This window comes from Silurus meridionalis, chromosome 5 (genome assembly GCF_014805685.1).
Source record: "Silurus meridionalis isolate SWU-2019-XX chromosome 5, ASM1480568v1, whole genome shotgun sequence".
NCBI lineage: Eukaryota > Metazoa > Chordata > Actinopteri > Siluriformes > Siluridae > Silurus > Silurus meridionalis.
This window is the reverse complement of record NC_060888.1, coordinates 25607848-25621768: the sequence shown is the minus strand read 5'-3', so window position 1 is coordinate 25621768 and position 13921 is coordinate 25607848. Positions and strand designations below refer to the sequence as shown.

At 42.5% G+C, this 13921-nt stretch overlaps 1 protein-coding gene across 2 annotated transcripts in view; it reads right to left on the bottom strand.

Moving 5' to 3' along the window:
* The window catches only part of LOC124385847 (cat eye syndrome critical region protein 2), a 46060-nt gene that overhangs the window by 17702 nt on the left and 14437 nt on the right, over positions 1 to 13921 (bottom strand). For both annotated transcript variants that reach the window (XM_046849247.1, XM_046849248.1), the window contains exon 2: positions 3975 to 4069. In XM_046849247.1, the coding sequence (XP_046705203.1) occupies positions 3975 to 4069 (95 nt within the window). The remainder of the gene's footprint in view (positions 1 to 3974; positions 4070 to 13921) is intronic.

Here is a 13921-nt window from a genome sequence, read left to right as displayed (position 1 = left end):
TAGAAGTATGGAGATGTTTAGGAAAGATGCAGTGAAGTTTTTAACAAGATTGTTTGACAAGATTTTGGAAGGTGAGAGGATGCCTGAGGAATGGAGATGATGTGTGCTGGTACCGATCTTTAAGAATAAGGGAGATGTGCAGACCTGCAGTAACTACAGGGGACTAAAGTTGATCAGTCACACCATGAAGTTATGGAAAAAAGTAGTGGAAACCAGGCTGAGAGAAGAGGTGACCATCTGTGAGTAACAGTATGGTTTCATGCCGAGGAAAAGCACCACAGACGCATAATTTGCTTTGAGAATGTTGATGAAGAAGTATAGAGAAGGTGTTGCATTGTGTGTTTGTGGATTTAGAGAAAGCGTATGAGGAAGTCAGGTGTGTCAGAGAAGTATGTGAGGGTGGTGCAGGACATGTATGAGGACAGTGTACAGTAGGAACAACAGGCTGGTTTAAGGACTGCATCAAGGATCGGCTCTGAGCCCTTTCCTGTTCGCAATGGTAATGGACAGGTTGACGAATGAGGTCAGACAGAAGTCTCTGTGGACTATGATGTTTGTGGATGATATTGTGATTTGTGAGAGTAGAGAGCAGGTGGAGAAGAGCCTGGAGAGCTGGAGGTACACGCTGGAAAGAAGAGGAATCAAGTCAGTAGGAGTAAGACAGAGTACATGTGTGTGAATGAGAGGGAGGGCAGTGGAGTGGTGCGGTTGCAGGAAGAAGAGGTGGAGAAGGTGGAGGAGTTCAGGTACCTGGGTCAACAGTGCAAAGTAATGGAGAGTGTGTTAGAGAAGTAAAGAAAAGAGTGCAGGCAGGGTGGAGTGGGTGCTGAAGAGTGATAGCAACACACACGAACTACAAGCAGCGATTCAGAGCAATCTGCCCACCAGCATGTATTTGGAAGACATAAGGAACCCGTGGAGAACGTGCAAAAATCCGCGATTATACAAGTCACAAATCCTTTGCTTTGAGGTAAATTCACAAATCAAATCTATTATCCACAATTTTGAACAATCTGCACTTCCAACTAGGGTTACAAAGAGGTGAAAGATTTCTGGTAAAATTCCTGGAAACTTTCCATGGGGACTTCATCTGGGGACATTTCAAAATTACCAGAAATGTATGAAAATGTATGGAAATTTATATAAACTGTATCATATACAAACAAATATTACCATTTTGTTTGGTCATGGCTGGGTTATGGAAACTTATACAAATTTTTAAAAAAGGGCATTTTTGACTTAATTGTTTATATAATTTTGTTGCACAGTGCATGAAGGGGTGTGGCCTCAGGAGCCGTGTGAAAAATTCTACAGAAATTGCATTAAATCTAGTTGTTTTCAGCAAGATTCTTTATCCAACTACATTTAAGTTCCCTAAATGCTAACCTGCAATTTTTAAAATTCCCAGTTTATTCCTATTTTTGCAGTTTGGAAAATTCCTGGAATTTTTCAACCCTACGCCCAAAAGAGTGCAAGGGGGTTTGTAGATCAGCTTCATTTTGTAGCATTAGGTTTAAGAGATGTTTAGAAGCCAAGCGGGTTTGTTTCATAGGGACTTAAAGGACGTGTTCGATCATCTGAAGCTCCAACGGAGATCTCATCTATCCATGACTGGGACTCCAACAGAGAAGACCATATTCTCTGAGTGGGAAAAATAGTGTGATGGTGTCCAGTCCATCAAAGTGAATCTAGCCAATTGTGAAATTCCACGAGTGCTTTCTTCACAGTATGAAGGCATTATCATCTGTCTCGGTACCACTCAGTCCTCCACATCTGCCTCTTTCAAACTAACCATTGCATGTTTTCCATCACAACATCTATCAACCTCCTCCTTGGCCTTCCTCGTTTCCTCCATCCTCAGCATTCTTCTACCGATATACCCAGTGTCCCTCCTCTACACTTGACCAAACCACCGCAATCGCTGCTCTCTCACCTTGTCTCCAATAGTGTCTGGTAGTAGCATCTTAGCCTTTATGCGTGAGAGGCCAGAAAACTGCTCAATGACCCAAAAGTGAGAAAAATGGGATCAGTAATTCTGCATCTTCCTATCTGAATGTGCCATCAGAACTTACATGGATAGACTTCAGCTGAATAAATACATCATTTTACTACAATATTTATTGTAAGCACAATTCTAATTGCCAGGCAGACAGTGTGATTTTTATACTCCTTTGCGATTGTTGCTTGTCAGACTGTACAAACATGATCCCCATTGCAGGATCTTAGTTATCATAATGTCCGACCGTACCGGTTTCTTTTCTTGCTGTACTTGTCCACCTGACTTGTTTTGAGGTGGTTTGAAGTTGTCGCGATATCAGGTTCTGCACTCCTATCGGTTCTGGGTTCAACTGACTTTGTTAAACATATCAACCAGTGATTAAAAGACTGCAGATTTTAACCTCGGATTATAGGAATCTTTTAGGATTGACAATATTCGTCTCAGACGACCGAATAATGGCCAAAATGTGCACCAAGTCGGAATTCCCATTTAAAAGTCGGAAAGCAAATGTAAATAAACTCATTTCAGATTTTCATTACTCGGTACACATTCATGTTGGATTTGATTTTAGCAATCTATAATAAAGACTGTAAGATTGGCAATATTTTTTGGAGACGAAAAAATTGTGGACAAAATCCCACGGTAAATCGCTTTAAAGGCCAGATCCTGAGACCGAGAGAATCGGGAGAATGCTGATTGGCTGCTACATGTTGGTATTATGTTGCGAATTATACTTGAACTAGTGAAACAAAGACCTAGAACTTTAAGGAAACGAAACAAAAAACATTCTAAAGTGCTGCGGGAGCATTTCAGTGAGCATCAGAGGTAGCGTTTCAGGGCCGTCAAAAATATTTAAGACCTTTTAAGAATTTGAAAGACTTTTGAAGACTCCTTGGTAACCCTTTCCTTTTGTCTCAGAAAGCATGCAGTTAGAAAACTTGCACTGAAGTATACAATGATTTCTCAACTTTTCATTTACATGAAGAGCAATACGTACATATGTAAAAGAAAGAAAAAGATACCACTGCTGTCTATTTGGCTCCATTATCGTGTTGGATTTGATTTGGCAAACAAGCATTAGTTCTGGGTGACATTGTTTGGCTTCGTCCAAAAGCAAGTAGAGCTCGAGTTCCTGCTAGGATGCACAGAAACAAGAGGCCAGGCCAGGGGTGAACCCGACCACAATGCAGACAAGAACGAGAGCAGGGTGAAGGGAAAGAATGGGCTTATCTGGAGAAAGCAGAATGCACTCACACACACACACATACCCCCTACTATCCTATCACTCCCTCTGTCTTTCTACCCCTCCTCCGGGGGGACAACGCTCAGCAAGTGTGTGTGGATGAAAAGGCCAGGGCCCAGCAGCTGTCCAGTCCAATAAATCCTGTCCTTCTGTAACCCACATGTGCCAGCACAGTCATTTCTACCTGCGCTACGTAGCTACAGCTGCTACTCTACCTGATGAGATATTGGTGTCCCTCAGGGCGCGAGTCATTTATCACAGCACTGACTCACAAACTCGCTCAGGCACCCTTTTCGGGAAATCTACGGATCTACAGCTGCCTCGGGCAAACCGCCAGAACGCTCAGAGCGTGTCGGGACGACGTGGTGGACAGTAATAAAATAAACGCAATTCATTCCTTTATCTAAGTAGCTTTTTTTTGTACTTTACTGGAAGATTTTCATCCGGGATGACTTTAACTTCACTACATTTCAAAGTCAAATATCTTGTGTGTGGAGTGGCTACAAAATGTAACTGGTCAAAAACGCGGCAGGCCACCAATCAATCTTGAACTTGTTCTGAAATGCTGGCGTCATTTCACCAGCAAGCAGAACATTTAGAAAGGAATAAATGATAGAAGAAACTCCAGACTCGAACTCGCACAACACCCGTGCTCTTGTCGAAGCTGAGACGCGACCCTGAGCTTTCAATCCGCTAATGAAAGTCGGTGCGAGTGAAACAGGAGAAACTTACGTGATGTCTTTTCGTTGGTAGCATCCCTGCAGGAGACAGCAGACGAGCTCGGAGAGGAAGTCGCCGTCCTGTTTCAGCAGTGCTTCTTCCAGTTCCTAACACACAAAGAACAGCAGGGAGCAGAGGTCAGCCATTTTTACAGGGGTTTTTTTCCCCTCTTTCTTTTTTACAAGCACCGCTTTTACAAGGCATGAGAGCGTATCTGGTTTAACGAGCGGTCTGGCTGATTTTTATTGAACCGATGCTTCACCTCTATAAAGTAATCAGACTGATCGCGGTTGAGTTCCCAGGTTTGGAGATATGAAGTTTTTGTGACTCACTTAATAGTGATGGGAAGTTCGAATCATTTTAGTCACTTGGTTCTTTGACTCTCAAAGGATAATTTTTTTTTTTTTTTGAGGCATTTGGTTAATTTATTTCCTTTGAGCCCCTTCGTAGCGTCTATGGGAGTCACTTGACAAAACGAACAGAACGACTCGGACTAGAGGACTTGTGAGATGAACTACTCAATTCTGTTTCCTGTGTAAGGCACTGCATAGCGTCTATGGGAGTCACATGATAAAAGAACTAACAACTCTGTTCAAAATGAACGAATCGTTCATGAACGACTGGTCACTTAGATATCAGTTAGCTATTCATACTGGAATATTACTGTGTTCTACTGAAGCTAAAAGCACAACCTGCAAAGAGAGATTATGCATGACGAGGAAGCATGTTATGTCTTGACCATAAAGGCATCCAGTCAGTCTGGATTGTTCAATTATAGTAGAACTCCAAGCTGCAGAAAAACAACGCGCTTTATACCACAGTCTTGATTTTGATTGGTCAAAATGTTTAATTTAGTTTAATTTGCTTTAGCAGCATCACTGACAATAATGTCTCTATCTATCTATCCATCCATCCATCCATCCATCCTACGTAAGACGCTTCGACTCGCGTTATTTCCGCCTGCCGTTTATTGACTTTCCGACTCTTTCAAACGCTGCCGCAATGTCGGGGGAAATGCACCGTCGCATGACGGCGAATGCGGCATCGTTTTCGACTGCAAAAACTGCGTTGTGAAAAGTGTTCACTTTTGAGAGCATTTTCAAAACGCTACATTTTCGCCGTATGGACGGAAAGCCCACACTAATAGGTTTTAATTTGAAAGAAAAAAAAACTGTCAAAATGTGGACTGCGAAAATGGGGGTTGTCGAAAGCGATGGCGCAAAGAGCCGCAAAGTAAATAAACGACAAGCGAAACGACGCAGGTCAAAGCGTCCTTCGTTTTGCTCGTGCGCAGTATTGGGACGTAAACAACTTTAGCCGGATGAGCATTTTTTGGAAAACACTTGAAAACTAAAGTGTGGACGCGTTTTTTAGATGAAAACGCCATTGCAAAGGCATCCAGATTAGTGTAGATGTAACCTACGTTTTCTTGGGGGGGTGCTGGGGGGGGGGGATGTGTTGTAAATAAATAAATGAATTTTGTCAGCAGTAGTATTTAGTACCATGGAAAAATCTTCAGGACAGAAAACTTTACACTCTTTTATATAATGTAATGATCTGCATCTAAAGAACAACAAAAAAAAGTGCAGGAACGACCGACTATAGCTGCTATAACATACAGAAAACAAGCGGTTTTGCGCAGGTTCTACAATTAAAAGCAATTTACGCGGTTCAAAATTTACCATTCGTTGGTAAATGATTTAGAAAACGTAATTGAGTTGAATTCATGTGGTACGAAAGGAATAAAACATTTCAGGCCGTAAAAAAAAAAAAAAAAAGGTTTGCCTATGTTCGTAAGAAATGCCTCAAGGCTTTCACAGCGAGGCTCCTGCAGCTGAGGTTCAAGTTCAACCCTGACCCTTCTCCGGCCCGCCGCTGTGCGTTCGCTATTCAGGCTTTATGAAGCGGCAATAAGCAGGAGAGTAAACTCCAGCGTGTTGAAAGGAAACGAAGCCAAAACACTTGGCACCAGCGGGAGCCCCGAGGCCACGGCTACCCACAAGCACCTCCTTCGTCTGCACCTACCCAGAATGCACTGCTCAAAAGATAGCCGAGGAGGCAAAGATGCAAATCGACCACCCCACCACCACCACCCCCCACCTTCCACCCTTCCCCTGTGGCTCACGTCCATTTCGTTTAGCTCCCCACTCCTCAGAAAGAAGCCTAGCAACCACACAGAGATGTGTTTAATTTTCGAGGCTTGCTCAAGGACTTGGGTTTGCTGTGCAGTCCCTCTGGCACCAGAGTGCACTTTTTAACCTCAGCCCCAAACCACCCCACCCCCTTTCCCCCCGCAACGAGCCGAGTGACACTCCGACATTAACTCAAGGGCAGGACAGGCAGACCTCGATTCATTGCGAGATTGACTCGTGCTGCAGATTACCACCTCTCTCCAGAGAGACGACAGAAAGAGCTGAGGTCACCAGAGGTCGGATAACACACCTCCTGGCTACACAGAGCCACGGACAACCTGAAGGACGGCGTCATCAGAATTAGAAACAGAAAAGGACACGGGGCGCTTGAACAACAAGATGAGACACATGTTAGTGCTTAGTGAAAAAGAAAAAAAAAATCCTTGCAAAGCCTGACAAAGAAAACACAAACTGTCTACCTATTTTTTTTTTTTTTCCGCTGAGCCAACTAAAGTTCCTGGTAGGATCTTAATGAGTCATTTAAAAAGCTATCGATCTGCTCGCTCAGGTGTTCAGCACAAGAAAGAATGGACGTGTCAGAGTCTTATTTGAAAGAGTCAATTGGTGTGGGATTGAGTTTGAAAGACCAATGGTCTGGCTGTCAAGTGGGCTTAGTGCAACGCAAAAAAAAAAAAAAAAAAAACACAAATCAGACGCCCTTTTTATTGCGTAATTTATATTCGCATCCTGACATTTTACCTCGAGTCTTCGCTTCAAAAGCAGCCACTTCACAACCACTTCACAGATCAGGTTCGGATCTCATTATAACTGCTTATGTGGAATATTAATTCCGACAGATCAGAAGTGAAATTCCCCTTGTGAGTTCCTAGTTGTGTAATGGATCACTAAACTCATGATTCGGATCATTTATTGGATCAACAAAAAAAAAAGAGGGAGGAGATGAATATAATTAGCTTTTTATTTATTAAAAGAAAACTTACAGTAAGTAAATGCACCCATACATGCGATTTGGATTTTTTCAAGGTCTTCTGCTCTTCCGCTAGCCGTTGCTGTTGACTAACACATCCCAAACACACGACTGCTCTGTGTAGTTAGGAAATTACTTAAAAAGTGATGTCGGCAAACTTTCATTCTGCGATTGTTAAAATTTTGCTGAACCGCGAGTCCCATGAATTTGTGTTATAGAACTGGCTTTAACGTTTGGGTAAAAGAAAAAAAAACAAAAGAAAAAAAAAAAAAACATAGAACCAAAATCAGGAACGCTGTGTTATTGCCTCAACCGGTTTTACGTTGTTCCGCTGAACCTCAGTCACACCTCTTGGTCCCCTGATAACCAGCGAGCAGCAGAGAGCGCATCTATCAGCCCAGATTGCACTTTGATCACACTTCAAACCTGAGTCCGGCTGTGGGGGATTAGCACCATCGCACACACCGGCTTTGAAGTGGCATTCAGCAGCTCGGGTGGCAGAAGAAGGGAATTAATGTGGTGTGTATGTCATCTTTCTCCTCAACTCTCGATCAGCAGCAGGAAATGTAAACCAACCCAGTCACACAATGCCTTGCTCAAAAGAATGCCAAAAAGCGGCATATATATATATTATAAATATATAAATACACTAGGGATGTGCATCTCCATAACTGAAGTCGATGTAATTAGCAAACGATACAATATGTTAAAGATCCATATGAAGCAGCTCCGATGCGATTCGATTCACCCCAACACAATGCGATTCAATCGAAAAAATTACTTCGGTGCCTTCTGACTTCTAATGCATGGCCTCTTTCACAAAACAAGCCTTTGTAGTGCAAAAAGAAAAGGAAAAAAAATATTAAACCAAACCAGATGTTCTTTTCCAGTTCGGGCTCCAAGAAGACGCAGCTCTACCTCTGCCATATCAATCTGTATTTTATATGACTCTCAGGACACACCTCGGTCTCCGTAGTGAGAGAACGCGTTCGAGAAATAGTTTAGCGAAGAGAAATGAATCCACGTGTCAAATATTGGTCACAAATTATCGGACGCTTTTTAAGATGTGAGGTGCTAGCTTCACTGTTTTTACCATGGGCTTCTTGGCTTTGTTTTATTTAAACATCGGCCACAGAGCATAAAAAAGTGCATCTAGATCTCTCTGTCTACACTCGACCAGCTCTTTCCGGCTCTTTTAAATCCCAACGACTAAAAACGAGACATCGTTTTCGGAAACCTCAGTTTTCACAGGTCAGACTGTGACGCGAAAACAGCGTTTTTGAATTCATCCACGCTGGTTTAAAAAGCTGCGTTTTCGTTGACTGGAGACGGTCAGTGTTGATAGCAGGCCAAAACAGAGAGAAAAATTTGCCTTTTCAAACAAAAAACTATAATCGTGGACATGGCCTTTGTTTTATGTATTTAAAACAAAAAAGTTTGAGGCTGATAGTATTCTGAATCTGCAATCAAATCTAACCAATCTAACCAGCTTTCATGTATTCCTTGTCTACTAAGTGCCTTAAATGTAAATGTGTTAGGGTCAAAATAACGCAAAATAATGCTTTTGTAAACTCGCAGCTTTACTCCTTGAATTAGTCCTAAAGTAGGTTAATGGCATTCCTGCCATTTTATTTCAGATTTTTTTTTCCCTTCAGTACCAAATTATGGCCTAGACCCAAACACCTGTCTAGGACACAGGTGGTTTCACATTAGACCTGGAATTCTGCCATTTAGGCTGCCAGGAAACATGGCTGCTTGAGAGACCAGATGGAGCATCAATGCCAAGAAAGCGACAAAAAGCTTTCAAATGATTGTTTATTTACTCAAAATGTTGTCAGACAAATGATTTAAGCCGAGGATGGCATCTGAGATTCTTATGTCCCCAAAAAGTTGAAAAGCTCCTGAGGTCTGCTGGCCAAATCTGGCGAGAAGGGTGGGGGCGGAAGCGAGATTGTGTGGATTGTTCTCAGACGATCATCTTCAAACTTTGATACCAACTCGTATGTGGATACCCATAAGTGATTCTTACCCAAACCGCTGAAAGCACACAATTATATAAAATGTCCATGTATGCTGTTCAACCACAACACCGCTAAGACATAGCGATGCTCTTGTGCACAATGTGAGCTCCATGAAGATACAGTGTGTTAAGGTTGGAGTCTAAGAACTCGAATACCCTGCACAAAGCCCTGACCGCTTAAACCATATTGAACACCTTTGGAATGAACTGGAGCCTCCTTGCATCCTCGAAAAAACATCACTGTCTGATCTTGCTAATGCTTTTGTAGCAGAATGTACACTAATCCTCACTGCCACACCCCAAAAATCTAGCGGAAAGCCTTCCCAGAAGAGTGGAGCTTATTAGTACAATGAATTTTGAATGAGATGCTCAACATGCTTGTCATGGTTAGGTGTCTACAAATCCTCATCCATAATCCATTTCATAGGCTCATCAAAATCCCAAGGCGTCTCATGAGTCACTGTCAACTTACCTGTCCAACCCAAAATACATTCCAGTATTACAACACCTGAATGATGAGCATATAATCACCACCTTTGAACTTCCAACACCTCTGTGGCCCAACCACACAAGCTGACTCAGTTCTATTGACTACGATGGTGAGCAACTCGATTAAAGCTTCAAGATCTGCTGAAGGCAAATGACCCCTGAATGCAGATGACCGACCCCACGTTTACTCGACCTTGCTTTGAGAAAAGTGGTTGGGCATTTTTGTGAGGCTCCTACCAGCAGTCTTTGACGCCTTGAAGGCCAAAACGAGGACGTTCCCAAAATCGGTCCCTGACGCACACCAGAGGCCTACCACAGATGGTGGGGAACAGTTAACAGCCGTTGCTACTTAAGGGAAACATGGGGGATGGGTGGGGACATGTCCACCATGTCACAACTCGTCTCTCTGCGTGAATCTTCACCCTCCTTCCCACACACGGTGGTGTGTAGAAAATGTATAAAGATCTATACGAAAGATCAACGGGGACGAGTTCTTGCACTTGTGACTGCAGAACAAAATTCAAAGGATTATTGACGACGCTATTATTTCCGGTGTTATAAAGACGCGATAGGAATTCCCGACAGATCTTTAAAAAGTAGCAGTCGGAAAATGTGGGTAGGAATTCCAATCAACTTGGATCTTTGTTGATTCAGATGATGCACTGTGATCAAGAACAAAATGAGATGTATACAATCATAACTATGTGGACAAATGCTTGTGAAAATTGAAACCAACTGACTCCTAACTATAGGATTGACATGTGCTTTTTAAACATCCCATTCCACATTTAGACACATTTGCTGTTATAATAACCTCCACTGTTCTGGGAAGATGTTCCACTAGATTTTGTAGGTGAGGAGGCCTGAATGCAGTCAACGTTCACATTCATCCCAGAGGTGTTCAGTAGGGTTAGAGCTGAATAGCAAGAGTAAAGCAAATCTTCATGAAGCTGGATTTGTGCACAGGGGCATTGTCCTGCTGGAAAAGGTTTAGGTCTACTAGTTCATGCAAAGGGAAATTTAATGCTAATGCAGCCAAAGATGTCCTGTACAATCCAGTTTGGTGGAGAACAACATGTGGCTGGAAGATTCAGGTATCCCAATACTTTTGTCCATATAAATCACATGTAGGTATGCTATGCATTTGATAGGAACCCAGGAAATTGACTTTAAAAGAGTTTTTGAGTCAATTTTCAGAAATAGTTTGAATTTGGGAATGAAGTTCAGGAGACTACCTCATTTTCTTTAGCTTTACCTTGTTACAAGTTTGGAAATTTCAAGTTGTGTCAAGTATAAGTTGAATCAAACGCAATAACCAAAATCCTACAATGGAGATCATGTTCATACAGTCTGACAAGCGACAATCGCAAAACAATACAAATCGCACAGTGGGTGCCTGGCGTAAGACACGCATTTATTTGTGCATGTTCTTTTTTTTTTTTGCCAGATTTTGGAAATTCAAAGTTCGAATATTTCCGAACTCAGCATAAATTCGATCACTGAATGAGCGATTATAGTGAGACTATAAACGAACAAGTTACGTACTTTTTAAAACCAGGCTATTAACAAATTCAAATATCTATTAAAAAAGGGACCTAATGTTGTTTTCTGGTTAACTGCAAAGAAGCGGACGCAGGAGCCATGTCTCAAGGTCAAGGCTGGTTGGCCAGACACTTCCTGGAGTTGAAATCCTGGCTCAGTGAGGATCATTAGCTTTAAGAGGAGTTAATCGTCCATACAGGACAAAAAACGACACATATATCCGCTTCCTTTCCGACCGTATGAATCATGCATAGCTGAGGGGTATGGTCTCCTGTCGCATATCTTTTACAGAACTAATTAGGTTTTAGTTTACACATATACTTGGTGATTTTAGGGTGGAGTTTCCAAACACCAAAAGGCGAGTGACTGGACCAAACCGTTACTGAGATTCATCAATGGTCGATGGAGTGTAAGTGTAATTATGAAATAAATAAGATTTCCATTGAAGGAACCGGACCCTGAGAGTCTGCGTCTCTCTAAACAACTGTTCCCGAGAGCAGATGAGCATGTCTGGCTGAGCTTTTGTTCCAGACTTACTCAATCAGGCTCTCAAAGCACATCAAGTACTTCAATACAACAGACCCAAACACACACACACACTTCTCCCTCCTCCTTCCTGGGCTCAGGCTCCCTCACGTCTCCCTGTGCGTATGTTTGTGTCACGTACCGCCCTGAGCCCGAGCCTCCCAACACCCAAACTCTGAGGGGTGTGTGTGTGTGTGTGTGTGTGTGTGTGTGTGTGTGTGTGTGTGTGTGAGGGGGAAACACACTTGCTGCTCACCCCCACCACTTTACCCAATAACACACACCACCCCCTTTAACACGTTCAGCTGTCTCGGGGAAGCCCAAGGTGCAGCCGGTGCTGACGCATGACAATGTTCTTGTCTATATCAAAACCGACTCGTTCCCGCATCACTGTTACCAAAACCCCAAACCGCGAACCGTAAACAAAACTGGAGCGCCGAGCTCAGCAAACACCCGGAGAGAGTGTTGTGTGTTTTCTGGAGACAGACACGGGGATCCATAGGGAGAGGAAACAATAGAGGCGGCTGAAACAAACCCTAAGGAGTGTTTGTGTGTGTGGGGGGGTGGAGACACACACACACACACACACACACACACACACACACACACACACACTCTTGACCAATTCCCCATGTGAAGCCATCTGATGCATGTACTGCCGCCTTCACCTGTCAATCACGCCTGGGGGAGGGGATTATTACAATGTAACTCACTATGGGTGTAAAAGCCTCAGAGTGTAAAGGTATTATCTCAAGTGTAGATCGAGTGAGTGGGCTTTCTTTATGTTGAAAATGATCTGTATTTAAGCACGCCTCATCTGTTAAAAGGGTGGGTCGATGAGTGATGGTTTTACCCAAGATTTGGCATTTAAAAGTTTTGTGACTAATGGTGCCAATTGGTACTATTCTGACCACGTGCGTTACCGCGTCTGATTTCATCATGGACAGCGAGTTTGAACAAGGAGCAAACACAAAATTCTTTGACGTGAGAGTGGAAAAAACGTCACTTTAATACTTGAAAGGATCGGGAAGACCTCTCGGCGAGCTAAAACCACGAAAACGTCGAAACTGTTCGCCGACTTGCGCATAAAGAACCTCGGATCTCACTTCCGCACCCACCATACTCGACAGATTTGGCTCCTGCAGACTCTGCCCTCTTCCCGAAAATTAAGATCCGGCTCAAAAGGTCGCACCACTATTCAGGAAATCTGGTGCGGATAGCAGAAGGCGCTCGACGCGCTTCAAAAACAAGACTTCTGATCTGATTGGTCAGAAAGTGTGCATTATTTACGTACAAACCGCACAAATATTGAACAGTTACATTAATGCACTTGTTATTCTAGACTACAGTTTCTATAGCAACATACCATCCAGAGGTATGACTTGTATTCTCTAAAGATTTTTTTTTTGAGAAACACTTTAAACTCTAAACCTCAAGACTTAAAGAATCGTTCATGTTTCAGTTACGGAAGGTGTTTCCACTGTCAGGGTTTTGGAACAGCTGCAGTGTTTTCTGGCATCGAAGGAACTCCAGACCCATCCTGGAAATGTGGTTTTCGTTGGTTACAGCCTTCATTACTTACAAACAATACGACAAGTGAGAATCTAGCAGTGGCGGATGAAGTACACAAACCATGTAAAATACATTTCCAGTAAAAGTTAAAAAAGTGTCCCTTTAAACTTTCACTTGAGCAAAAGTCTCCAAAGTACTATCATTATTAGATTAGATTTAGATTAGATTCAACTTTATTGTCATTACACATGTACAAGTACAAGGCAACAAAATGCAGTAATGCATTATGTCTATAATGTTCCTATTATAATTTTTATCACAAGACTCTTTACTTAATCAACTCAGTTTATGTGAAAAGACTCGAAAGTGACTCAGCACACTGATCTATTAATAGAATGATATTAATGAGTCAAACACTGAGATCTATTTAAATGGTCATGAGCCCAAAACCTTCTTTTCCACTACTACTACAAAAAAAATTAAGAAAATTGCACTAAAAGGCCACGGGTGCTGTGGTAAATTCAAGTCAGGAGCTTCTTCCATCATTTTTTCCTCTCCAAATGCTGTATGTCGGTGAATTACATGCACTTCGTTACTGTCCACCACTGGAATCTAGACTGTTGTGTAAAACGCATAGATCTTTTCCTGCTGCCTTTCTCAAATCTGACTCACAGAAGGTGTTGTGCTTCATCTTCATGAACTGCGACCCCACCAGTAGGTGGTTGAATGTCAGCATGCTCATTTTAGAAGC